General features: G+C 37.9%; 2 protein-coding genes across 5 annotated transcripts in view; both read left to right on the plus strand.

Moving 5' to 3' along the window:
• myt1b (myelin transcription factor 1b) overlaps positions 1-7,824 on the plus strand; it is a 114,326-nt gene extending 106,502 nt beyond the window's left edge. For 3 of the 4 annotated variants that reach the window (XM_067370731.1, XM_067370732.1, XM_067370735.1), the window contains 10 exons: positions 496-759; positions 850-1,004; positions 1,107-1,169; positions 2,454-2,516; positions 3,204-3,287; positions 4,170-4,391; positions 4,900-4,991; positions 5,074-5,177; positions 6,502-6,645; positions 6,743-7,824. In XM_067370731.1, the coding sequence (XP_067226832.1) occupies positions 496-759; positions 850-1,004; positions 1,107-1,169; positions 2,454-2,516; positions 3,204-3,287; positions 4,170-4,391; positions 4,900-4,991; positions 5,074-5,177; positions 6,502-6,645; positions 6,743-6,886 (1,335 nt within the window). In that variant the 3' untranslated portion in view covers positions 6,887-7,824. The remainder of the gene's footprint in view (positions 1-495; positions 760-849; positions 1,005-1,106; positions 1,170-2,453; positions 2,517-3,203; positions 3,288-4,169; positions 4,392-4,899; positions 4,992-5,073; positions 5,178-6,501; positions 6,646-6,742) is intronic. The other variant, XM_067370734.1, reaches the window with a different exon arrangement.
• Positions 7,825-13,438: 5,614 nt separating this feature from the next.
• On the plus strand, positions 13,439-25,976 carry LOC137009181 (protein-L-isoaspartate O-methyltransferase domain-containing protein 2). The gene is made up of 6 exons (XM_067371171.1): positions 13,439-13,621; positions 16,845-17,203; positions 18,689-18,791; positions 18,876-19,047; positions 20,863-20,986; positions 23,877-25,976. The coding sequence occupies exons 2-6, from the start codon at positions 16,897-16,899 to the stop codon at positions 24,368-24,370; spliced, it is 1,200 nt and encodes a 399-aa protein (XP_067227272.1). The 5' UTR covers positions 13,439-13,621; positions 16,845-16,896; the 3' UTR covers positions 24,371-25,976.
• The last annotated feature ends 1,368 nt before the right edge of the window (positions 25,977-27,344 follow it).

The raw sequence follows: 27,344 nt of genomic DNA on the forward strand, positions 1-27,344 counted from the left end.
AACAAAAACCTAGCAACCACATATATACATTTATATATATATATATAAAACACCATAGCAATGCCTTGGCAACCACCCACAACATCCCAGAATTGTGAAAGTGAATTTTGCACCACTCTCACTTTTTTGTAAAATATATTTTAGTTTTTGTTTAAATATTTTTTAGTTTTTGTTTTCTGTAATCGTATGCATTTTTATCATATCTTCACCCACAACACCCTAGTAACCACACAGCAACACCTTGGAAACCACCCAAAAAACCATAGCAAGCACATAGTACTATGTGCTTCTATCTATATAAAACACCATAGCAACGCCTTGGCGACCACTCACAATATCCCAGCATTGTGAATGCAACATTTGTACCTCTCACATTTTTGTTTAGTAAAAAAGTTTTTAATTCTGTAATATTATGCATTTTATCACATCATCATCATCATCACAAGCCCAGTTATAAATATTAAATGCAACATATATTATGTTTTCCTGTTGTAGAGTATGGAAATTGAGGTGGATGAGAATGGCACCTTGGACCTGAGCATGAAGAAGCCCATAAAGAGAGAAGTGGGCATGCCTTGCGCCAGCCCTGAAGTGCGATCCCCAGATCTGTCTTCATCATCTTCATCATCATCCACATCTCTTCACCATGGCAACAGCAGCATCTCACCCCACTCTTTACACACCTACAAACAAGAGGAGTGGGAGGGGCCACTGGACTACACCAAACCCAATCGACAGAGAGAGGAGGAGCTAGAAGAGGTACACTTCCAGTAATGTAAATTAGGCCTGAAAAGCAGATCTATCATTTGCTGTGCAAACTGGTGTAATATACATTGCATCTTTGCACAGATGGACCACAGCGCTCAGTCTTTTGCTTCTTCTGACCCTGAGGATTGCGACATGATGCAGGACACCCTGGAGGACAGGAAGTACCCCGGAGAGGTCACAACGCCCAGCTTTAAGGTCAGGTTCCAGCCCAAGGACACCAAGAAAGAGCTCCTGCTGTAAGTCACTTGTATAGTTTGCATGCGTTTCTGTGCACATGTCTATATTCAGCACAATGGAATCGTTTCACTCAGTCAGGCTTTTGCGTTTGTCCCTTGCAGGTGCCCCACTCCGGGCTGTGACGGCAGCGGACACATCACCGGAAACTATGCATCCCATCGCAGGTACACAGTGTTCGGGGTTCACCTCTCTGTCCTTCTTCTGCCTTCTGAGGGAAAATATCAAATAAAACAAGACATCACATAGATGTCATCTTTCTCTTGCTTAACTCTCGCCTGCTCTTTGCTTTTTACACTGACTTGGGACATTCTGGGTTCTTTCGCTTTATCTTCTCCCCTCTCTTTTCCCCCCTTGTTTCTTTTCAACGTTTTTAGCCTGTCTGGGTGTCCTCTCGCTGATAAGAGTCTTCGGTCCCTCATGGCAGCACACACAGCTGAACTCAAGTACGTCTGCTCTACTTCTGCTCTTTTCCTTTGTTCTTGTTCACTTGGGTTCACTGCTCAGCTAAATGCTGCTTTTACTCTTTTCTTTGTATTTTCTTTGTCATTGTCTTGAAAAAAAAGGCAGTACAGTACTTATGATTCATTTTCAGGTTGCTGTATGGTTACAGTATTAAAGGTGCAGTGTTTTCTAAAAACGTTCTTCTTGTATGCTATTGTTCAGTCAAGCAAACATATTCAATCGTTCAAAGGTTTGGGGTCGGTATGATTTAAAAAAAAAACAAAAAAACATTTTTATAGTCTCTTCTGCTCACCAAGGCTGCATTTACTTGATCAAAAATACAGTAAAAAATATTACAATTTAAAAGAACTTTTTCTATTTTAATATATTTTAAAATGTATTCCTGTGATCAAAGCTGAATTTTCAGCATCATTACTCCAGTCTTCAGTGTCACATGATCCTTCAGAAATCATTCTGATATGCTGATCTGCTGCTCAAGAAACATTTATGATTATTATCAATGTTGAAACCAGTTTTGCTGCTTAATATTTTTGTAGAAAGACCACTTGAGGATTCTTTGATGGTTAAAAAGTTAAAAAAACAGCATTTATTTTTAAAATAGAAATATTTTGTAACATTATAAATGTTTTAATGTCATTTCTTATCAGTTTAATAGGTCCTTGCAGAATAACAGTATTAATTTCTTTCAAAAAGGAAATCTTACTGACCCCAAACTTCTGAACGGTAGTGTGTGCAATGTTGTAAAATACACAATTTAATTTAAAGATAGCAAATAAGTCATGCACAACATTGCTGCAATCAAATTAATATTTATTTTACATAATATTAACTAAAATAATTTGATTAAAGTAATTGATTAAATAGAAATTTAATAATTAATTTTAAAAAACTTACACTGAAGTACACACTGCACCTGTTTTTTGGAAAATTAGTTTATTACAGGTATTATAACCCATCACATTTAAAGTTTAACTTCACTTTCCCAGATGTCCAACTCCAGGCTGTGATGGTTCAGGTCATATCACTGGCAACTACGCGTCTCACAGAAGGTATGGCCCGATGATAAAGCCCTCCATATCATACATATCAATGCATACACAGGACAGAGAAGTTTAGTGCCAGTTGTATATTAGACACACACGTGAATGCCACACTTCATTTATTACTCGTCCCCATTATTGAATATTTTTTTAGATAGGAAACTGACCCCAAAACTTGTGCAGTTTTCTTAATGCACTCAATGGCAGCATCTCTGTTTATCTAAAGCTTGCTGAGGCCACTGTTTCCCAACCAGGCGCGAGGCATCCGGCAGTAAACCACGCGCAAAAAGATGTTTTGTAGACCATTTGCTTTGTATTTCTGTCACGTTGCGCTCAGTAGCCCCGCCCACATTGAATTCTCATTGGTCCAAATTCCTACTCCTCACAGCTGTTGAGAGATCCAGGTAAATTGGACCACTTTTCGCCATCTCAATGACGAAAAATGTTCCACTTTGCCTAAAATCACCTTAGATATTAGATATCAAATATTTTCAGATTGGCTGTGATTTTGTAGCATTTCACATTGCTGGAAGCTCTTTGCATCGCGCCTGGTTAGGATATGGTGTATGCTTGCATCTTTAATAATAGTATTTGAGTTTGGTTTCTCCTACATTGCTTTGGGTCAGTAGTGCTGGATCCTTATTGTTCTGAGTTTCTGGCTCCTCTGATCATGAGCTGCATACTCTCTATTTTCAGTTTGTCTGGGTGTCCACGGGCCAAGAAAGGTGGAATAAAAACAACTCCCATCAAGGACGACAAGGAGGACTCCGAGCTCTTAAAGTTCGTACTGCATAGAAAGCCAAAGGCTTTTCCCCATTTCTTTTACGCCACTGTACGGTAAAAAAGGAAACATTTTAGGCGGGAATATAGTAAGGGAATGATCAAATGTTGGATAATAGGTTTGTCCAACCACCCAGTCATTTAACAACAGTGTAAAGCAGTTTAGAAAACCCCTCTTCATTCAGACGGAAGTGATTTAGTCAAGCATTTCCAGCTAGAACCACTTGTGATCCCAAAATACTGTGTTCTACTTTGTTAAATATCACCTTGGCAACCTTCCAAATAACTCCCTGTACATGAGCGTATGAGCCAGCGCACGGAGCTCCGCATGGCCAAACAGTGCTAGTAATGTTCAGATTTCTTTGGGAAAAGGCCTTGTGCGTTTTATTCCATTGTACAACTTCTAAAAGCAAGAACAAAAAGACACCCAGTTATACTGCTGAGGAAATAAAAACTGTGAACAATATATTACAGCACAGATGGCTCATGGGGTATTAAAATATTGTGCATGTTTTTCTTAGTAAGTCATCTGCAGTGCAGTGCGTGGGTTTTTGTCTTCTTGTTTTTTGCGACTGCCAAGCGTAGGAGCTTTTTATCCACATAATTCCACTCCAGTCAATGAGCAGACGGCATATGGCGGCACTCGAGCTCCCCAATGTGTAAAAATCTCTTTTTTCAATGTTGTAATATTCACAGTCACTGTTGGGCAAAGTATGTAGCTAAATATGGCCCTCTTTACAAAACTGAATAGAGACTCGAGTGAGACAGAGAGTAAACAGATGGGAACTGAAGTCAGTAGCAAGGTGATATTTCTAATGGGATAATTGCTCTTACGATCTCTGTTTTATCCCCTCTGTCGTTATGTTTTTCCTTCTCTCACAGATGCCCAGTGCCAGGCTGTGACAGCCTGGGTCACATCAGCGGGAAGTACGCCACTCACCGCAGTGCGTACGGATGCCCGTTGGCGGCCAGGCGGCAGAAGGAGGGGATGTTGAACGGGTCTCCATTCTCCTGGAAGGCGTTTAAGACAGAAGGCCCCACCTGTCCCACACCGGGATGTGACGGATCGGGACACGCCAACGGCAGCTTCCTCACCCACCGCAGGTAAATAAGAGGAGAAAGCGTGAGTTCGGCTGCTACGTGACATTTGTGTCGACCAGTGGTGTGAGTTTGAGCGGGAAACCTGTTTGAAAACAGTTCTTATTTTTGCAATTCAAATCCCCAGAGTTAAATCAGCTCTGCTCAGAGTACATATGGTCCCTCTCTAAACAGTGTTAAAGTAACACTGAAGCACAGCTAAAGTTAATGAGATAATTAAGCGATTAATAAGGCTGTGACTGAAGTCAGATGTAGTTCTTGTGTTCAGTGATTCTGCTTGTTAACAGCAGGTGTTCATCACTACTGCTCAATCATCACTTAATCGCTTAATGATCTCATTAACTTTAACTCTGCTTCAGTATTTAGAGATGGACCACATGTAATTGCACAGAAATGACACACTCTACATTTAAGGGTGTAGGCCAAGTCTGAGTCATTATGGGACGGCTCATAAAGCAAATGTGTTGTTGTGTTTTGTGATGATTGATGACGGATCAATTGTGTTTGGCTCCAGTCTCTCAGGCTGCCCCAGAGCCTCCCTCAACAAGAAGAAAGCCAAGTTCCCTGGAGAAGAGTATCTCAGCACTAAGTTCAGAGCCGGTGACGGTGAGACATCCCACATTTGAACTACATCATCTCTTCTGATGTCATATTTTATGGATGACAACATTTCTCTTCCTCTTTACAGTCTTAGACAATGACGAAGACATCAAGCAACTCAATAAAGAAATCAATGAGCTCAATGAATCCAACCATGAGATGGAGGCAGATATGGTCAACCTTCAAACGCAGGTCAGCCATACATCTCCTGACAGTCTAAAAGAAGATCGATTGTACACTAAATGAAACTAAAATTTTGTTGTGATATCATTTATAATATGGTCTCATCATGTTGTTTCGGACATGTACCACAGTAAAACCATGGTATTCTTTAGAAATATTACTTTGATTATTATGTTCATAGCATGGTTTATGGATAATCACTGGATGTGTAGACAGTACTGTTCAAAAGTATGGAGTCAGTATTGTTTTTTTTTTAAGAATCAATACTCGGCAAGGATTAGGACCAAGTAATGATAAAATAAAACCATCTCAAGATTAAAGTCATTATAATGTGAGATTAAAGTTCAAGAAAATTCAATGTCGAGAATAAAATTACATTTCGAGAATAAAGTTGTTGTGTTTTGAGAAAAAACATGAAAAATTTGAAATTCTCATTAGCTAAAGCTGATAGTATTTGATAGTATTTCTTTGTTATTGAAAAACAGCCTAAAATATAGCTTGACTAAGTCCTCTGTAATGTCCTCTATCAGTATACAATGAACACGACACTGATTCAAATGTGTTTATTCTCGACAATTTATTTTGACTTTTTTCTCGAAACACAACAACTTTATTCTTCAAAGTTTTTTAATGATTTTATTCTCAACATTGTATTTCAACTTTATTTCTCAAAACGTAACGGGGTTAATCTTGCATTATAATGACTTTAATCTCAATATGGTGTTATTTTTTATTATTACTTGTCCCTAATCCTCTTCTGTAGCAAGGACACATTAATTTGAACAAAAGGGACAGTAAAGATTTATAATGTTACAAAAGATTTCTATTTCAAATAAATGCTGCTTTTTTTAAACAAAAAATCCTGAAGAAAATGTATCACGGTTTCCACAAAAATATTAAGCAGCACTGTTTTCAGCATTGATAATAATCATATATGTTTCATATCAGAATGATTTCTGAAGGATCATGTGACACTGAAGACTGGAGTAATGATGCTGAAAATTCAGCTTTGATCACAGGAATAAATTACACTTTACTGTATATTCACATAGAAAACAGTTACTTCAAATTGTAATAATATTTCACAATATTACAGTATTTTTGATCAAATAAATGCATTAGAAACTTCTTTCAAAAACACAAAACTTGAAAAGTATAAACGCTGCAACTGATGCAACCAAAGTATTTCAACTAGCCGACTAGCAATCAGTTTTACATTTACGATGTGAAAAAAGACATTTAAGCAGTAGAAACGTGAAAAACATGCATTGCTAAAAGTAAATGTCATTTATGGGATGGGAAGTTGGACTCAACTGTTTTTATGGTGCTTTAGATCACATCTATGGAGAAGAACCTGAAGAACATCGAGCAGGAGAATAAGGTGATTGAAGAACAGAATGAAGCGCTGTTTATGGAGCTGTCTGGACTCAGTCAAGCTCTTATACGGAGTCTGGCCAACATCCGCCTGCCTCACATGGTGAGTTACGGCAGCTCCCATAACTATCCCCTCCTACATGAGTTAGGTTTTTCCATTTTAAAACTCTGCCACTCACGTTTCCCGATTTGCATTGCAGCAGGAGCCAATCACAGAGCAGAATTTCGAGAGCTACGTTAGCACCCTAACTGACATGTACACCAATAAGGACTGCTACCAGAACCCAGAGAACAAGGCCCTTCTGGAGACCATCAACAAGGCGGTGAAAGGCATCAAGGTCTGACTAGGCCAGAAGACGAGAATGAGAAACGGAAGCGTGGAAGAGAAATAGAAACGTAGAGCCATGGGAAGAGCGTACAAATGACACACAAAAAGGGCATTCAGGTTTTTTTGAACAACAATCTAAACCTCCATCCCAGGGAGCAATTCTGTGAGTTCAAAAAGAGGTATATAATATATATATATTACTATAAGGACCAAAATCCACAAAAGCTGCTGGATTGGAAGGCGAAGATGGAACCAAATTCTTTATTTACAAAGAAAAGGAGAGACACAAACCTAGTTTTCTTTAGTTTTAGCTTTTGCTTTTGCATTCAAACGGTTCTGGAAGAAGGATCTGGGAGTCGAACCTCCAGAAGGTGTGCTGCCCAGGCTTTAGGCTGGTTTGTGAGGACGCTGCTCCTCCGAAACAACAAATGTGACGCTCCAAGTGATCCCTACGTGAGCAGACATATGCGGCGTTTGCTCACCTTTCCTTGTTTTCCCGAAGAAAACGCAAGCGATCACGGGAAATGAGAGGATGTTGTGAGCGAAAAGCATATCAGTGCCATGCGGCTGACTCTGTAAATTCCACTTGTTGAAACACTACTTTCTTTATCTCGGCAGCCATTTTGTTTGTTTTGTTTTCGAGCGACACACAGGCACATCAGCTTGCTCTCCTTTATTTGTAGTCCTTACACTGTAGGAATATGTACCCAGCGTAGTCATATCTATTACATGTGAACAATGAGTTGCACTTCATTTCAGTGCATTCAACATCAGACAAGATGTTGGATTGTCACTGATCTATAAATGATAGGAAATTTGTCCAGACTCTACTGTAATTTATTTATATTTTGTTATAATTTAATTATTTATTTGAATTCACCTATTTAAATATTCACAGCCCTTCTGTTTATGAAAATGTGACGAGGAACTTGCCACAACAATATTTGGAAAGAAAGAGAGAGAGAGAAAAAATAAATAACTGTACCACTAATTTTTATAACTTCTTTTCGTTCGATGATAGAGTTTTTAAACATTTTTTAAGTGCAAATATTTTTAACCAACAATGTTTTGATAATTTTGTAATTTTTTTTCTCCTTCTCTCTACCTGTATATCTATCTCTAGCTGTCTCCGTTTGCATTTGATTTGATTTGATTTGTTCGAATTTCTAACACAGCTGAAGGAGAAGTATAATCTCTATTTATTATTTATTTAATATTTATGATGAAATTATGAACTGTGATACGGTTGTAATGTATATTTATTTTGTAACGTCTTTGTGTGTTTGTGAAGTCTTAGTAGTCTTGAAGAACCTTTGGCGATATAAAAATAAAGACAAAAAACATGTTTTGGACTACAGAATAAAACATGATGATTATCAAGGGTTTTCCTTATACCAGCATTACTTCCTCTAGGAATGTAAAGAGAGAAAAAAAAGCAATTCCAGTACTGTGGAACCTACAGCTTTGACTCTTTCCCCGTCCGTCTCAACAGGAGGACGACCTTCTTCTGGATCTTCGTGCTTTTTTTTGTTTTTATACCTCCTCAAGCTCTCAGTAGTGGCCAAAAACTGTTCCCCCTGAATGATCCTAAAGAATTGCAAATGGATTATTTCTGCTTTCTTGCTAAACGTATCTTTATCAGACCATGGGAAGCGGGGGCACGGGAGACGAAAACCAACCATCCTGACGGAAACTCTTGAACCACAATGTCCTTACTCGACTAGTATCAAACAAGCATACACCCGTGTAGCCTTATACTAGATTTTTATTTCTTCGATGCACAAAGTGCCACTGACCTGTGCTTTCGTTACCAACTCCGCCCATTCAGCACCCTCGGGTCATGTGACCGTGGCTACGTGGGGATTGTTACAGATGCCTTTATTCCTTTGCCGTGATGGCCATACCTACACGATATATTCATTCTGTATTTAAAAGAAAAAAAGACAAAAAAACTATATATAGTATATAAACATACATATATTTTTACAGTGTAATTGTTAACTCTTTTTTCTCTTATAATAGCTAAACAGAAACAATATCTTTCCAAAAGCTGTGAGTACTACTATCCATAGAAGACTAAATACTATAAAAAGAAAAAAGACAGACCCAGTTTACTGTGGTTGCAGGATACAATGTGTTTTTTTTTTTTTTTTTGTAATATGTAAACGTACATTTGTAAAGCGAAGAATACGAGGATGTTTGTAGAGTTTCCTATTTTCTGGTCCGCACTCACTGGGCCTCTATATGTGTGTCAGCCGCATTAACGGGGCAATGATTAGTCTTAGGCCGTAATCGTTTAGACGCATTGTAGTGTGCTGAAAGTTCTCCTCGGTGGATCTGTCTTTAGTATTGTACGGTGTTGTGCAGTTCTGGTGGAACACGCCACACTAGATACGTGTGTAAAATGCCAATCATCGCAACGACAACACTGTATGACTCATAATAGCGAGTTGTGAAATTAACATTGTGCCTCTTTTCAGCCGGTGGTTTCTTTAAATAGTACACAGCGGTCATGTTGTTCATTTGCTTTAATGGCAGCAATATTGTGATGGACAGAACATGTGTGCACTTTTCAAAAATCTTGAATGCCAACTAATGACCTTTCAACTAAAAGGTTTTTCTTTATGTGCGCGGAAAAAAAAAAGGTACAAATGGCTATTCGTTGCACCTAACAGAATTGGGATGAAATATCGCAAATGTCTTTGACTTGTTTGTTGTTGTTTAATGTGAATCTGCATCCTGTCTGAAATGCCCTTTGACCCAAGTTTTTTCTGTTTTTAGCCCTTATCCATCCGAATCAGATCCGTTAGTCCTTTAGTTAAAATGAGAACCCGTGAAATGCGCTGGTATTGGAGATTGTCATTGGCGTGCCCTCGCACACGGAGAAAACGGAGGAGATGCATAAATCTATGTCCATTTCCACAGAATGTCAGATCCTCTGCCGGCCTCATTCGCCTCGTTCTCTGTAACCTTTCCGCGGGAAAGATGTGTGCGTTGCATTTCAATATCGCAGCGTTTCCTTTGCTTCAAGAGGAATCTAAAGACCTTGTCTATCAGTAACAGCAGAATTTTCATTAGAGTTCTTCCTTCTATTAAACTGCGTAGAGGGAATACTCACTAGAGATGTCATATCGTCTTATTACGACGGGAGAAACATTTCTATCTGCTTATTACTGCTGACATGAGATAGCCTAAAGCATGTGTGAATTATTCTTCCTCGGTGCATGCTTCTTAAACGCCCGCTGTCGGTGATGATGAGCAGCTATGAATGTTGCGCGGTGAGGCTGAGTGTGGTGAATCTGCCTAATAATGTAGCATGTTCTCTGGAGCAGTGTAGCATCTGCAAATGCAAGTTAGGATACGTAACCCCTCCCCGAGGAACCAAATAAGGGTCGGTTTAGCACCTTGTACTCCAGAGTCCGGCCTTGTGTCAATTAAAAAAAGGGTTCCTATGTAATTTCATGAGAAACGATAACAGTTCAAACGTCAGAAGGCTTAACACGACACTGTTTGTCCCATTAAGCTGATATAACCAAAACGGCCCTCGCTCTGTAGGTACTGTAGCTTACAGCTCTGTGGTTTTCTCATGTGTGCCTTTTCTCGCTTCTGTTCGCTGCAGGAAAGGGTGTGTTTACATTTAAGGACTGGGTTCAAATCCCACTCAGGACGCCAACTTTTCTCCGTTTTTTTTTTTTTTTCTTTTGGGGGTGGGGTGGGGGGTAATAGGAATTCAACAAAGTGGTGAACACCAAAAGCAGATCATATTGAAATCGACATTCAGCTTATTGTTCCACATGAAACAAATCACGTTATGTAACACTATTCTTCCCAAAACTGTGATTCTGATTCAGGTATGAAATTGTGTGGTGGTTCATTTCATCGAGTCTGAAATACGCATTTATGCACGGGCATTATTCTGACAACAATGGGATTCTGTACATTTGTAATAAAGGACAGTGTTGTTGTATTAAAGAATATAAATTACGAGACAAAAAAAAAAAACACTTGTATTTTAACCCACGGCCAAGGCTTGTCCTCTTGCATTCTTTTTATAGAGATCAGCTATTTTTACTGGTGATTTTGTAGCCACAAAATTTAGAAAAATGGTACTTCCAAAAATAATAATAATAATAAGCACTTCCACAGTGATAGACTACATGTTTTAGTCACTTTTGTAGCAGTGGTAGTTTTTATTTCAGTAGAGCAGGACAAGCTATGGCTGTGCGTGATGCGAGGTGACTTTGGAAATGTGTAGTTGGTTTTGGATTGTGACCGTGTTTGTGTATCCTTGTACCTGTGCTCATTGATATCAGTGTTAAAAGAGAACAATAATGTCTGTTTTGTGGAGGTATTGTTCATTTCAGTGTTATATATGGAAAACTTAAATAAAGAGTCAATAATGTGATCTCTCTGAGTATACACTTCCTACATGATGTGTCTGTTTTTTGCTTGTTAGGCAATCGCTGCATGATTACATCTGTTAATTGATTAAACGACCCTTCGCAAAGACCGAAGTTACTGTTGCTTTGTCTGACAAGCATGGTGAAGGTTACTTATGATATCAAACAAAGTCCCAGCATTCAAACTGTGTCATTTTTTAAAGAAATTCGAATGTTTTGTGGTTATTTAATGTGTTGTGACAGATCGCGCCTTAGCGGCTCATGAATCCATCATCTCTTCCTACTAGTTAATTTATATCATCAAATAAACATGAATGAACATGAGAATTAATGTTGTTTGAAACACAGAAAGACGTAAATACACACCGTTTTTCAAGTTCAAGTCCACCGAGGTTAATCTACCAACTCCTGACTGCTTTGTTGGATTCTGTGTTATGACTGGCTAGATCGCCTGTCAATCAACTCCCTGCAGTCAATTTGATGACTAAAATGTGGGAAAAAAATAACAGTTAAGCACAAAAGTGTATGCAAACTTTTGACTTTCGTATTTTGTCCCAAATATTTAATCTTATTCGGCATCATGATAGTAGCTACAGCTGTGCTGAGTGATTTTTACAGTCTGTTAGGCTTATAAATAAGTCTTTTATAGACTTAAATCTGCAGGATTTACAACAGACGGATGGAAATGTGCCACCATTTGCAAATCTAGGCTTATTTTGACCTCTGCTGGAGACATTGAGACATTACCACACTCAAAACAGTATCTCATATCGCATGAGGATTCAAAACCCTCCCTCAGTATGAAGAAGTGGGATGAAATGATATTGCTAATCATAATCTCTGACAGACAGTGCATGCTTTTAGGTAAAGATAATTAGCTAAATCAGACACTAGATGTGCTCAGAAGCGCTTTATTTGAGCTGAAATGATTAATGTTCATAAAAATGAGAAGAAAAAAATCAGGAGAACTGCTTTGGGCGCTACGGAGAAGATTTCCTCAAATGATGTGTGAGGGATTTTGACTGCACGTTTCGAATCTTCATTTGAATGAATCTTTTTGGGGAATGAATCGTTCCAATAACATACAGTGAACTCATTTCTTTCGATGTAGTGTCCTACCTTCAGCAGAGTGCGAACTGTGAAGGGTCATTTCACTGGTCAGTGAAGAGTCTGGACAAGACTCGGATTGGAGAGGTGCTGAACGAGGCTTCTTTGTGAACTTGACCAACTGAACGAGTCATGAGTCAATATATCAATTTAAATTATGATTCATGAATCATACTCAATTTAAATGACCTAAAGACGCCATTTACACTCATAATTAAATCGAGGGGGAATGAAGGTGAAAAACTTTAACAGTTAACAGACCGTTTTTGTTATTTGGTTCGAGGACTTCTGGGACGGTTAGTTTTTTATTACAAAAAGGAATCAAACGTGACAGTAAAGACATTTATAATGTTACGAAATATTTCTAATTAAAATAACATAATGTTCTTTTACCGTATATTTCATCAAGTAAATGCAGCCTTCGGTGAGCATAAGAGATTTATACTTATAGACAGAAACGAACGAATCATTCACAGTTCTTAAAGATTCGATTCACTATGATATCTCCACATAAATGTACTTTTTGTAACACATCATCTGAGGATACTGAACATTTATTTATTTTTCTCTCTCTTTTTTGGACTGACTTTAAAATGACAAAAATAAATAAATAAATAAATAAATAAATAAATAAATAAATAAATAAAAATTAAACAGAACTCTTACATTTTACTTTGTTTTCAAAACCCATATTTTTCTCAAAAACAAAATTATGTTGTTAATCTTTTAATTATTTTGGCAAAGTTTTATATTCATAAGACAAAAAGAACTCATATATTACCTTTTATAACACTGATCTCACAATATATTTTGAAACTCTTTCAAACATGAGAACAAAAACAGAACAAAAAGCTTATAAAAATTCAAATTCATGTAGGCTAACTGCCTTAATAATATGTAGCACTTTTTATCCTATTTTTTTTTTAAATTATTATTTTATTTTCGTTTATTTTTTTGTACACATTTTTGTATTTCAGTTATTGTTGGTACTCTGTTTTATATGCTCTAAATAAAAAACAAACAAACAAAAACAACAACAACTACGAGATCTCCACGAATGCGTGTGACGTCGCCGTGCGTGTGACGTCAGCGCGTCAGCTGGTTTATGTTTACATCGCATCAGTTTTTTCGCAGTCAAGTTAGGCGTTATTGTGGCCGGATCCAAACACATGACACACGCGTTCATGCGATCGATGGACATTGTTGGTGTGCGCGAGACAGCCGCTGCGGTCCGGGATCACACGGTAAGATGCAGACCTCGCTGTGTCCGGAGACTCTGGTGTCGGTGTTTGGTGGAAGCTCGTGCTCGTGCTCGTGCAGTGAACGGCTGTTAGACACAGACAGACGCGAGCCACATATGACGATATAAACCTCGAATCTGCTTCGTTCTCCAGCGGCGATGTTCGGTTCCGTGTGTCACACGCTCGCGGCTGCTCGTTATTAATAGTTGTCTGGTGCATCACGACCTCAGTAGATTAGATGACAGAGTGTGGACTGTGTGTTATTGTGAGCTCGACATTACGCCATCATTTCAGTGTGTTTGACATGTAAAGAAGTGTCCAGCCCTCCATTCTGTCTTTTGTTGTTGACCTATAATAATAATAATAAGTGAGGGTATTTGACGTGTCCTGCTATAATCTTGTTGACATCTACTGTCTACATAAACAATGCTGATTATTTTATAATTATTATGCATTTATCTTTTCAGCTCAGTTATTCCCCAGCACATATATTTACTCCTTAAATAGCCTAATGAAACCAATAGCATTGTGTTTTAAATAGCTAGTGGATAAAGTGTGTTGTATTCTGGTCAATAATTACTGAGTTGCTCAATCAGACCAAAAGTTGCAAACAATGAGGTCATGTTTTACCATCAGGTATTTGTAGGGGAAAGAGTAATCCAAGGAAGAAATGCTGTTGCTTTGTTTCATTTAATGCAACAATACTTTTAAATGTCAGCCTATTAAAAATAACTGTTCTGGATATCTTAATATCCTTCTAGATTCTCATTCTTAATACACTTTCCTTTTGAAATCTTCATTTCAAGGCCCTATATAGTTCAGTCCCATAGATATGAGGATCTCAAAGCAGATCCATGCTCAAATTGTTGAATTTTAGCCATTTTCAGTGATGGAAAACCAAATGTGGTTCACTTTGCACACATACTTATTACATTTAAAGGGACAGTTCACCCAAAAATGAAAATTCTGTCATCATTTCCTCTCCCTCATGTCGTTCCAAGTTTCTTTGTTCTTCTGAACACAAAGGAGGATATTTTGAAGAATGTGTTATATTGAACAGTTTTGGGGCACTATTGACTGACTTCTATACTCATTTTTTTCCTACTATGGAAGTCAAAACCGCCTGGTTACAAACTTTCTTCAAAATATCCTCCTTTGTGTTCAACAAAACAAAGAAACTCATACAGGTGTGGAACGACCTGAGGGAGAGGAAATGATGACAGAATTTTCATTTTTGGGTGAACTGTCCCTTTAAAGAGGAATATCTGAAGAATAAATCATGTTTAAACTAGAAATGTATCTTGATGACTCAAAATAATTGCATAAAACTTGAGGCAGAAAACATGAGAAATGCTTTTTCCCAAGTTTGAGCTGTCACTGTTGGCATATAATGAAACAAAGATTGATAAAGTCAACAGATTTTACTGATAGATCTACCAATCTATGTGTGAAAATAAAATAATGATGCTGCCGTCTTTATAAAGGCATTTTTATACCCCTGAAAACTGGCTCCAAATCTCAGGTGAAAATGGTCATTTTGACCCTCGTCTACAGAACAGATTACTCGATAAATATACATCTGTGTGTGTGTGTGTGTCTTCACTACTGACTGACACACTCATAAAGACAGTCTTTGCTGCCATCTAATGGCGTAATAATGTAACTACTGTTGCTGCTCACGGTCAGGGACTATTTTTTCCGGCGGAAGGAAGGCTTTTAGTGAAACTTTACTTCATGAAAGTTGCATTGATACAAATTTTTGGCTTTAATATTTGTATTGTGGGGTAACCGTTTTATAAAAGCAATAAGGTACTCGAGGCTGTGCTGTATCGTGAATAAGTCACTGTTGAAGGGGTTACTCACTTTACAGCACAGCCTCGAGTACATTATTGCTTACATACATGCATACATAAATATATAGTGCTTAATGAATTTATTTTGTAAGGTTTTAATGAAAGGTTTGTGCCACAACTGCCCTAAACTAACAGTATTGGTGATTACCAAAATCATTTTTTTATGTTTCTGTAATGGTTATTCCAGTGTAGCTCTTTAGTCACAGTAGTGTTTGTAATGCTAAAATACAATTATGGTTGTGATTTCATGGATTCAAAGATAGATCGAACAAAAGTTTAATCAAAATCAAGTCTTTGGCAACAACTAGAAACTAGTCAATAACAACAGAGACTGTGGAAAGAGCATAAAAACAACGGCAGCAAGAATGAAAGCTCTTATCAAAGTAAAATAAAAATAAACTTTATCTTTTCTTTGGTCATTATGTGTGAATAGACACTATTCAGTTGTTTCAGTATTTGCCTAATAAATGACAGTAACATTTTTGGTTTTAAACAAGACTTTTACACCATTTTGAGTGTAATAAGATGGACTAAAGAGAAATGATGACTAGTTACAGCACCAAAAATATACGCTTTGACTTAAGCATTCATATAAATTAGAACCTAAATCTGTATTTTAAAGTCCATAGGCATGTGATGTGTCAGCTACCCATGTGCTTTGTGTCTGCTTGCCAAAGTGACAAACAAACAATACTCTCCGCTCTAAACGGAGCCGCTGCCAAGAGTTCGAGTCGGGACACAACATTGTGCCAGTTTTTACTTGGCATTGTCTGACCTCTAAAAATAGAGCGCAAGAGAAGTAGTCGAAGGCGAGCGTTATAGTCGACATGTCAGCTCAGCTCAGAAACCTGACGTGCTGCGACTCATTAAAGATTTAACTGTCTTAATTATCATTCTTTGCTTTCTTCCCACCTGCCAGACAACAGTGTGTTGGAGGTGTCATGTATGACTAAATAAAACATGCTCTTATAAAGGATTAGTTCACTTTCAGATGAAGCTTTACTCTCCCTCAAGCCATCCTAGATGTGTGTAGATGACTTTCTTCTTCTCTGATGAACACAATCAGAGTTATGTTAATAAACGTCCTGGCGTATCCGAGCTTATAATGGCAGTATGCCAGCTGCTGCCAGTTTAACAAAGACTCTCTTTCCCAGAGCTCTTTAAAGCAGGATGATTTCTGATTGGCTGTCATTGTTTTTATTGTCCATGAGCTGGAAAAAAGACTGTTGTGAAAGTGACAAGTTCTCAAGATGTCTTTATCGTTGTAGTTGTGGTGTTGACCCTGCTCTTCTTTTACATTTAGAAACCAAATCTAGCCTTTGTAAACGGCCGTTACTCTAGGTTTAATCTCTCAGTTTTGCCGTTCTGTCCAGACAGTGATAGGCACACCTCAGGACTGTCCTTAGAAGCTCTTCTGCTCTCATCATGGGCGGAGCTGTGAGTGCGGGCGAGGACAACGACGAGCTGATCGACAACCTGAAAGAGGCCCACTACATCCGCTCAGATCTGGTGGAGAAGGCCTTCAGGGCCATTGACAGAGCAGACTACTACCTGGAGGACTATCGTGACAGCGCTTATAAAGACCTGGCCTGGAGGCATGGGAACCTCCATCTGTCTGCTCCATGTATCTACTCGGAGGTGATGGAGGCCTTGGACCTGCAGCCTGGCCTGTCTTTTCTCAACCTGGGCAGTGGGACGGGTTATCTCAGCACAATGGTGGGCCTTATACTGGGTGAGTTTACTTACAGTGGGGGAAGATAGTTATTTTTGTCTTGTTTTCCAGTAAAACGATGTAAACATGCCTAACGAGATACATTTAGTTGAGAAGCAAAATTGTGTAGCATATTAAACCTAATTGTATACAAAAATAAACTACCATCTGTATGATTTTTTGAAAGAATCCTCTCGTATGCTCTCCAAGGCTGCATTTATTTGATTAAAAATAGTCAAAATGGTAATATTGGGAAATATTATTACAATTTAAAATGATTGTTTTGTATTTTAATTAGTGCTGTCACAAGATTAATCGCGATGAATCGCATCCAAAATAAGTTTGTTTTTACATAATATGTGTGTGTTAAGAAAAACTTGTTATATTTATATATAAATACTTTTATATATACATAAAAATATTTCTTGTGTGTATTTATGTATACATAATAATTACACACGGTACACACACACGTATATTGTATATTGGATGCGATTAATCGTTTGGCAGCGCTAATTTTATTTATTTTTATTTATTCCTGTGATCAAAGCTGAATTTTCAGCATCATTACTCCAGTCTTCAGTGTCACATGATCCTTCAGAAATCATTCTGATATGATGATCTGCTGCTCAAGAAACATTTATGATTATTATCAATGTTGAAAACGGTTGTGCTGCTTCAGATTTTTCTGGAAACCGTGATTCATTTTTGTCAGGATTTTTTGATGAATATAGAAAGTTCAAAAGAACAGCATTTACTTAAAATATAAATGTTTTGTCACATTATAGATGTCTATTTTGATCAGTTTCATGTGTCCTTGCTGAATAAAGTATTAATTTAATTAAAAACAGTAATAAAAAAAAAATTATCCCATAGTTTTGAATGTTAGTTTTATCTTGAATTGCATTTATATTTTTCTTACCCCATTAACATTTTTATTTAAAGGATTAGTTCACTTTCAAATAAAAGTTTCCTGATAATTTACTCACCCCCATGTCATCCAAGATGTTCATGTCTTTCTTTCTTCAGTTGAAAAGAAATAAAGGTTTTTGATGAAATCAATCTAGGATTATTCTCCTTATAGTGGACTTCACTGGAGCCCAAATGGTTGAAGGTCCAAATGTCAGTTTCAGTGCAGCTTCAAACGATACCAGACGAGGAATAAGAGTCTAATCTAGAGAAAACATTGTCCATTCCTCGTCTGGTATCGTTTGAAGCTGCACTGAAACTGACATTTTGACCGTTTGGAGGCCATTGAAGTCCACTGTAAGGAGAAAAATCCTAGAATGATTTCATCAAAAACCTTCATTTATTTTCGACTGAAGAAAGAAAGACATGAACATCTTGGATGATATGAGGGTGAGTAAATTATCAGGACAATTTTATTTAAAAGTGGACTAATCCTTTAAGCCTAAACCTGCATTAGACTTTGTTCGATATATGTCTAAAGGGATAACATTTCTATTTAATAATATAAAAATATTTACCCATCATTCTTGTCATCAGGTCCGTTCGGTGTGAATCACGGTGTGGAGCTGCATGCGGATGTGGTTGATTATGCATATCAGAAACTCGACTACTTCATCAAAACCAGCGACAGCTTTGACAAGTGAGTGACTTCCTGTGAAACAGCTTTGACTCGGCCTTTTAATTGTCAAACTGTCCATGAGTTGGTTTTGTTTAATGGCCGCAGGTTTGAGTTCTGTGAGCCGACCTTTGTGGTGGGGAACTGTCTGGAGATCCCTCCGGAGAGTCGGCAGTACGACCGGGTGTACTGTGGTGCAGGAGTTCAGAAGGAGTACGAGAACTACATGAAGAACCTGCTAAAGGTCGGCGGGATCCTAGTTCTTCCCCTGGAGGAGAAGGTGGGTACATGTTCATAAGGTGTTCGTGTTCCACAGCAGATTTTAAAGGCACTTTGAAATGTCTAGAAGTGATTTGATGAGTGTAGTTTTCTTTGTTGTGTTGACACACTTCCTGTTGCAATAGGAAGTAGGGGCAAGACATATAGAATGGCTTTAGTCCTGCTTCCTTGGGAAATATTTGGATGAAACCATGTGTGCAAGATGATCTTTTAATATAGGGGTAAAAATGGATTCTCTGATGCATCACGATTCTCTCTTAAAAAAACCTAAAACTGTCCAAAAAATAATCTTCCAAGTTCGGAAAGCTTGAAGGGAATTACAAGGGCGATCTCTGGCTTCATCGCACAGGATATGCGCTGAGAGAACCGCACACTTTGCTTAAAGTCGCGTCCAGTGTTCGGTCTCGCCCGCTGGCGTGGCAGTGCTCTACGCAGGCATTATTTATGCCGTTTGGACTGCAGGAAGTGTCCTCATATAAGTGCATTAAAAAGCAACAGTCGGGGAGTGAGTTTCATCTCAAAATGCTTTAATAATGAAAAATGAATGTAAACACAGTTTTGTCTTGTGTTAGTATTAGACTGACAGGACTAAATAATTCTGTGAATGTGTGTGAACGCAGCCAATTAGATCTCCCGCTGTGTATGATGTCATGGGAAATAATCAAGCAGTAAAGCTGAGAAACTCACGGATCTCGACTGGAAACTGTTCAGATACTGAAAACACTCTCTGTTTATTGTTTGTAACATGTTTCTTTGTTTCTCTTTATTATTTACTATTTGCTTGTGTGTTTCAGAGCTATATTTATTTAGTTGAAAATTCTTAACATGCAATTATTTTAATTTAATTTTAATTATTTAAAAAAGTACTGTCGATTTACATAAGTAATTTGATATTTTTTTTTTTTAAATGCATATAAATGTAAGATTTAACCTCTTATTTCGACCTGATTTGGCCTACCCTAATCCCAAATTGAAAAGCTTCCCATATCCACATGCAGAGGTTTAAATGCAGAATGTTGGTGTCATGTTTTTTTGTTTGTTTCTTCTTTCTGAAGTCTGTCTCTGACTGTATATGACTCAGGCACTTTGTGCTCTAGCAAACTAGAAACATTTCTGCTTGTTTCCACCAGAGAGCAGCAAAGTCTGGAAAAAAAAGATTCTTTTCTCTATCATGTTATATGCAAAAGTTTTCAAATACACCGAATGGAGAAATTATAAAATTTCCGCCTGATAATTTTGCCCCATTTTTTTTTTTTTTTTTTGGATAACGACTCCCCATATCCATATATAGTGACATAAGTGTAATATATTGATGTCATTTTATGGGAAAACCTTTAAAATTTCATTACAAATACAATTATGTATTCAATTACAAATACAACTCATATTCAATTATAATTACAACTACAATTTCACACCCACCCAGGCGGGGGAATGAGTTATTCAGTGTAAACAAGTTACTTTGTGTGAAATAAATGCATCAAGAATCGTTTTGGAATCGGATCATGACTCTCGGAATCAGATCGGCCCATTTTCCCGTGAGTAAATTTTACATGTGTATATTTTCTAAAAAATAAACTGGCATATACATGATTTCAAAGCTAAAAGACAAAACTCATACTTTAATTTCATAAAGAGGTCCTAAAGAGGGTGGGCATAGCAAAATAAAAACTATAAAATGGTATTTTCATATAAAAATATTTGCATTTCACTCACACAAAAACGATGTACACACACATGTAATTAGTATTCACATGGGATGATGTAATTAGTTTAGTAATTACTGACGTGAAGACTTATTATCTCTCTTTTCCAGTTGACCAAGATCACTCGCACAGGTCAGAGCTCCTGGGAGACCAAGAAAATCATCGCTGTGACCTTTGCCCCGCTCGTCCAGCCCAAACAGAATGTCAATGGCAGACCTAAGAGTGTTCCTCTACGTGAGTACACTGGGGAATCGTCCGCCTGAACAAGGACACTGATCACACGCGATTTTTCACACCAGTGTGTACCTAAACTAAAGCAGATCTCACTCTGATCATTTATGTGTGTGATGCAAAATACAACCCATTACTAAATTGTAAAGGCCTGTTCACACCAAAGATGATAACTAATAATAACTATAAAGTTTTAATAATTGCTGTAATTCTGTGATATGTGCGGTCTACAGCTATAACAATAACGGCACAGAGAAACAAATCCCTTGCAATCACTTTCAGAACTATTTTTTCCAGCTGATGAACAATAAAAACATTGACAGATGATCTCTCGGTCTTACAAGGGTAAATAAAGAACTGGTTGTTTCAGTAAGTACTGTACAGTGTTTACTCTTTACTTTAAAAACTATGTCCTATAATGGGTAATATTTGATGTATTTGAGGTCTGAGATTTGGGAACAGTGCAGAGAAAGAGATCAAACAGTCTGCAGTTTAGCACAATATCGCCATCTAATCAGCCAGTATTGTCTCAAATAGCCCGCATAGCACTTCATCTTTTAAAACATGAGATTTTGATCAAATGTTGATTTTGGTAAAATGTTGCAACAATATGTTAATGTTTTTTTAAAATTTATTATTATTTAATGAAAAAATAGTTTTTACGGAAGAGGATTAGGGCCAAGCAATAATAAAAAATTAAACCCATCTCGAGATTAAAGTTGTTAAATTACGAGAAAAAAGTTATTAAATTACGAGAAAAAAGTTATTAAATTACGAGAAAAAAAGTCGTTAAATTACGAGAACAAATTCATTAAATTATGAGAAAAAACTCGTTAAATTTCGAGAAAAAAGTCGAAATAAAATATTGAGAATAAAGTCATAATTTAATGAGTTTATTCTCAACATTTTATCTCGACTTTTTTCTCAAAATTTAACGAGTTTTTTCTCGACGTTTTCCAACTTTAATCTCGAGATGGTTTAATTTTTTTATTATTGCTTGGCCCTATTCCTCTTCCGTAAGTTTTGGACATATAAGGTAATAAAAAATAAATTTAAAAACCCTTAAAGTAACTACAAATGAGCATGTAAAGCAAATATCTTTAAAAAAAAGCATGCCCCCGCCCCACACAATGTTCTCACCTTTCCCCCCTTACCTGTTCGCACCCGTCAGTGACATTCAAGGGTGTGGCTTGTAGTACTGCAGGACAAACAGGCCTTGACTGGAAATGTGACTCAATCTCAAATCTCAAAATTATTTTTGTTTTTGTTTTTTTTGGCCTGTGAATCCTTATTTTTACATGTGTAGAAAAAGAAAATTACCATCGTGAACAGTGTGAGCGCAGTACAAATTCTCATAAAAGTATTTGTAAAAATTACCAAACATTCTTGGTGTGAACAGGCCTTCAGTCTCATCTATTAGTAATTATGATTATTTAATTAAATATTTGATGATTTACAAAATAATATATATATATATATATATATATATATATATATATATATATAAAATCGGAATCACGTTTATTGCCAAGTACCATGGGTTTACACGTACAAGGAATTTGTGTTGGTGTACTGGTGCTTAGCAATAACAGTAAAATATGAAAAATAAAATAAGATAACATTGTATGGTAAGATAAGAAAGTGAAAGAGAGAAAGTTATAAAATGAGAAGCATAAATACACTGAACAAAATTATAAACGCAACACTTTTGTTTTTGCCCCCATTTTTCTTGAGCTGAACTCAAAGATCGAAGACTTTTCTATGTACACAAAAGGCCTATTTCTCTCAAATATTTGACAAATCTGTCTAAATCTTCTCCTTTGCCGAGATAATCGATCACCTCACAGGTGTGGCATATCAAGAATAGACAGCATGATTATTGCACAGGTGTGCCTTAGGCTGGACACAACATAAGGCCACTCTAAAGTGTGCAGTTTTATCACACAGCACAATGCCACAGATGTCGTGCTGTTGGCATGCTGACTGCAGGAGTGTCCACCAGAGCTGTTGCCGTGAATTGAATGTTCATTTCTCCACCATAAGCCCTCTCCAAAAGCGTTTCAGAGAATTTGGCAGAACATCCAACCACAGACCCCGTGTAACCACACCAGCCCAGGACCTCCACATCCAGCATCTTCACCTCCAAGATCGTCTGAGGCCATCCACCCGGACAGCTGCTGCAACAATCGGTTTGCAGAACCAAAGAACTTCTGCACAAACTGTCAGAAACCGTCTCAGGGAAGCTCATCTGCACGCTCGCCGTCCTCATCGGGGTCTCGACCTGACTGCAGTTCGTCGTCATAACCGGCTTGAGTGTTATGGACAACGAACACGGGTGCATTTTGAATGCACAGAGATACCGTGACGAGATCCCGAGGCCCATTGTTGTGCCGTTCCTCCACGTCCATCACCTCATGTTGCAGCATGATAATGCACGCCCCGTGTTGCAAGGATCTGTACACAATTCCTGGAAGCTGAAAACATCCCAGTTCTTGCATGGCCAGCATACTCATGTGACCCATTGAGCATGTTTGGGATGCGGCGTATACAACAGCGTGTTCCAGTTCCTGACAATATCCAGCAACTTCACACAGCCGTTGAAGAGGAGTGGACCAACATCCCACAGGCCACAATCCACAACCTGATCCACTCTGTGAAGGAGATGTGTCGCACTGCATGAGGCTAATGGTGGTCACACCAGATACTGACTGGTTCCCCAGCAGAAGTGTTGCGTTTATAATTTTGTTCAGTGTATAAAGAAACTATGAGCATAAATATAGACATATTAAACCAAATACACTGCAATAATCTAGTGATATAAATGGGAAACTGCTATTTGGTAGATGGGAATAATAACATTCTCTCTTCTTTCCAATGTTTTCCAAATTTCCAGCCATTTTTGAGGTGCGGACGTTGCAGGACCTGTGTCGGATTGCTATTCGCCACACTCTCCGGCAGCCCATAGCTATGGGGGAAGGGCGCACGAAGAGACGGGTGTCTTTCCCAGGGGCCCGGGCCATGCACCGCTACGGGCCCCGCTTCGAACGCCGCCGCTTCTGTCGCCGTTTCTACCGCCAGTGCGTCAACTCCATGGTTCTCCACGACTCCATGATTCCCACAGCCATGGACGACTGCAACTACCCCGGAGGAGTTGAAGAGGAAGAAGAGGAAGCGGAGGAGGAGGAGGAGGAGGAAAGGGCTTGCCGCCGAGTGAGAGAAGACCTGCCCGAGGAGGACGAGGAGGAATGCTCCGGCAACGAAGAGGAGAAAAACAAAGGCGGCTGCGCTCGTGTGGAGCCTCCCGTTAATATCCTGAGGGAGAAGATCCTAAGACTCCCGTTACCTGAACCCCTGAAGATGTATCTGCTGTATTACAGGGAGAAATGAGGCGTGGCGGGAGATGATGTAGCGCTAAGACGATTAGACGTGAAGAAAAGCCTTTCTCTTCTTCCTCCTCCTCCTCTTCCTCTCCAACTGGATTAGCATGACAATTAAGTCCTCAATTAATGACATCACGATATCCATATCCCTTTGAGAAGCAAAGCTCCTTTATTTGGGATGTACAGAGATGGAACCGAAGCTCATTTCCTGAATGATCAGCATCGCCTGAGCTTTTTTAATTCGGTATTCCCCTCGATCGAGACGATCAGACCTTCGACACCTTGTCCCTGTGGGAATGGCTTGTTGCTGTGAGCTCTTTTAGAGTAGCATCACTTTAGGATGTGGTGTAGTTTGACATGGTGGATTGAATATTTTTCTATAGCTTTAAGGTGCGGTCACATTTACCGTTGCTTGGCGAGATCCAGTCATCTCCGCGCGATCTGGAGTTTCACGCGAGGACGGGAAAGTTTCGCTTGTGTCCGTGTTGGTCACGTGAATCCGCTGCGTCGACCAAAAGAAAGCTGCTTGGTATGAAAGTGGCTTCTGTGTGAGCTGTGCTTCAGGCATCTCTACTTTATTGACATTGGACTTTTTTTTTTTTGCCTGCAAAATTTTGCTAATGTGACTGCACCTTCACACAAGCCGGCCCTCCACTGTTGAACTCTTTTCCTTGCCTTTACTGTGTTCTCCAAAGTACTGAATATCTCCTGCATGTGTACTGCCCTAGTGCACCCACACTTTGTCAATATTGGAGTTTGTGGTTCTGTACTTTTATTACCATCGCTGATAGCATCACATTTGAAACCGTTTCTGCACCCGGGAATCATCATCATCGTCCGTCAGAACGATACGGTCATTTACGTTTTCATTGCGTCAGATCGCAAGCTTTACAATTATATTGTAAAGGTCGTGTGAAAATCAAGAGAAATATTTTTAGTGAAATTCTATTTATTGGTAATCACCAAATTTAGTTTTCGTCAGGTAAATGAAGCACTTGGCCATTTTTCACAAATTCCAGTCAGTGTGCTCAGAATCTTTGGCCCGACTCAGGAATACTTTAGGAAAATGTTTTGATATTTTTTTAACTCCTTCAGACTGATCCTCAAAAAACAAAGACCAAAATTGTAGGACCTTTCTATTTTTTTGACCAAAAGTATTGAAAACTATCTTTTGCTTTGTATGTCACAGTGGTGGTAAAGCAGCCTCTGTACAGGAGGACTATTCTGAGCATACAATGGTTGGATCCTGTGATTTCTACACAATTCATCAGCGCAGGAGCGTTTCTCTTTAGTTCTCATTGATGATTGTGTGCTTGTAGGTAACAGAAACTTCAATAAAGTTTGAGTTTGCACACTGGAAAGACACATTTCTTTCATTTGATCAGTGTATTGTACTTGCCATATGTAATTGAAGTTTCAACATTTTTAATTATTTCATTAAGTGTAAATCTTGCATCATTTTGAAGGCTCGCGTTTATCGTAGATGTTGTAGATTATGAAGAAGACGTTTAGCTAAAAAGCCAATCGCACACCCTTTCACCTTCAGTGATCCTTATTCTTCAGCTCTAATAATAATAATAGATGTAACATGCTACATTACTTGTGTGCGTATATTAAACATCATAAAAAAATCAAGACTTGTTTTTGAATTTTCTGTCGAGGTTAATGTTTATTTGGGCAAGGGTAAAAATTAGATAAAAAAAAAAATGAAAGAGGCCTTTTTATGCTCTTTTACAAAGTCTTGATTTTGTTTTTTGGGGTATGAGGTATAGGTGCTGGAATAGGTTTTCATTCTTGAATATTCAAAAAACATTATTTTTCACATAGTTCACATTGTTGCAGCTCCTCTCTGTCTGTAACACTGTTTAGTTCCTGTATCTATGAAGCCCCTCCTCCCAGAAAGCACAATGTGTTCTGATTGGTCTGCTGAACCAGTGTGTTCTGATTGGTCACGCTCTTCGAGTGTGTTTGGGAAATGTCAGGTTGCGGGACTTTTCTATTACCGCGCATTTCACCACACTACTAACACTACTCGACCAGGCAGACCTTCATTTTGTGAGTGCCTTGGGCAGGAATTATTTAACTGTGGAATATTGTGAGGTGTTTGATCCTGGAAGAAAACTACGGTCTAAAGTGTTTCAGGGAATTCAAAAATAGTGCTTACTGATATAGACATTTTTTATATTTTCAGCATTTTTAATGCTGTAACAGCAACATTTCACAGTAAAGAAAGATGAATTAAAAAAAGCAAATAGTAGAACTGAAATATTTTAAATAGGACCTAAGGAAATAGAAAAATGTTCCGTATTTTTAACCTTCTGGTGTTTTTCCATTTCACTGAAAAATTTAACTTTTTTTTTTTTTTTTACTTCATCGAAATGGTACGAAACTTGGTAAAGGTTTTAGCACTTGCTATGTGAACAAAAAAATAAATAAATCATGGACACTTGAAAAGGTTAAATGGTCCTGAAAAAAACACTCTCTCTCTCCGCAGTCATTGTTAATGAATGCGAGACGAATTTCATCTAGTGAAAACTTTTGGTACTGCGGCCAAACAATCTTACTGAAAGCCCATTTTTTGAGATATCAAGCTCACATTTGGAACACAACTTGTTTAGATTTATGGCTTTGATTTTCTTGCAGTTTGAGTAAAATGTGTTTTTTTTAAATATATTCAAATTTGATATGAAATATATAGTATTTTTTTGTGCATTTTTCATGATAGACGGAAAATTCTGTAATTTTTGAAGTTAACTTTTTGCACTTCAATAATTTGCCAAGCGTCATCTTTGAAAATAGATCAAAATTAAGTCTGTGCTCTAGTCTAGAGCATTCAAAATTCATGAAAAAAATATTTTCAGGTCTATGCTCAAAAAGTGAATAAATTAACTACAGCGCAAATATAATTTTGTACCATAAAATCCCCTAAAAATACAAAATATTAAATAAAAAAAACATTATTGAAGTAAAATAACATTTAA

The sequence above is a fragment of the Chanodichthys erythropterus genome, chromosome 20 (genome assembly GCF_024489055.1).
Source record: "Chanodichthys erythropterus isolate Z2021 chromosome 20, ASM2448905v1, whole genome shotgun sequence".
NCBI lineage: Eukaryota > Metazoa > Chordata > Actinopteri > Cypriniformes > Xenocyprididae > Chanodichthys > Chanodichthys erythropterus.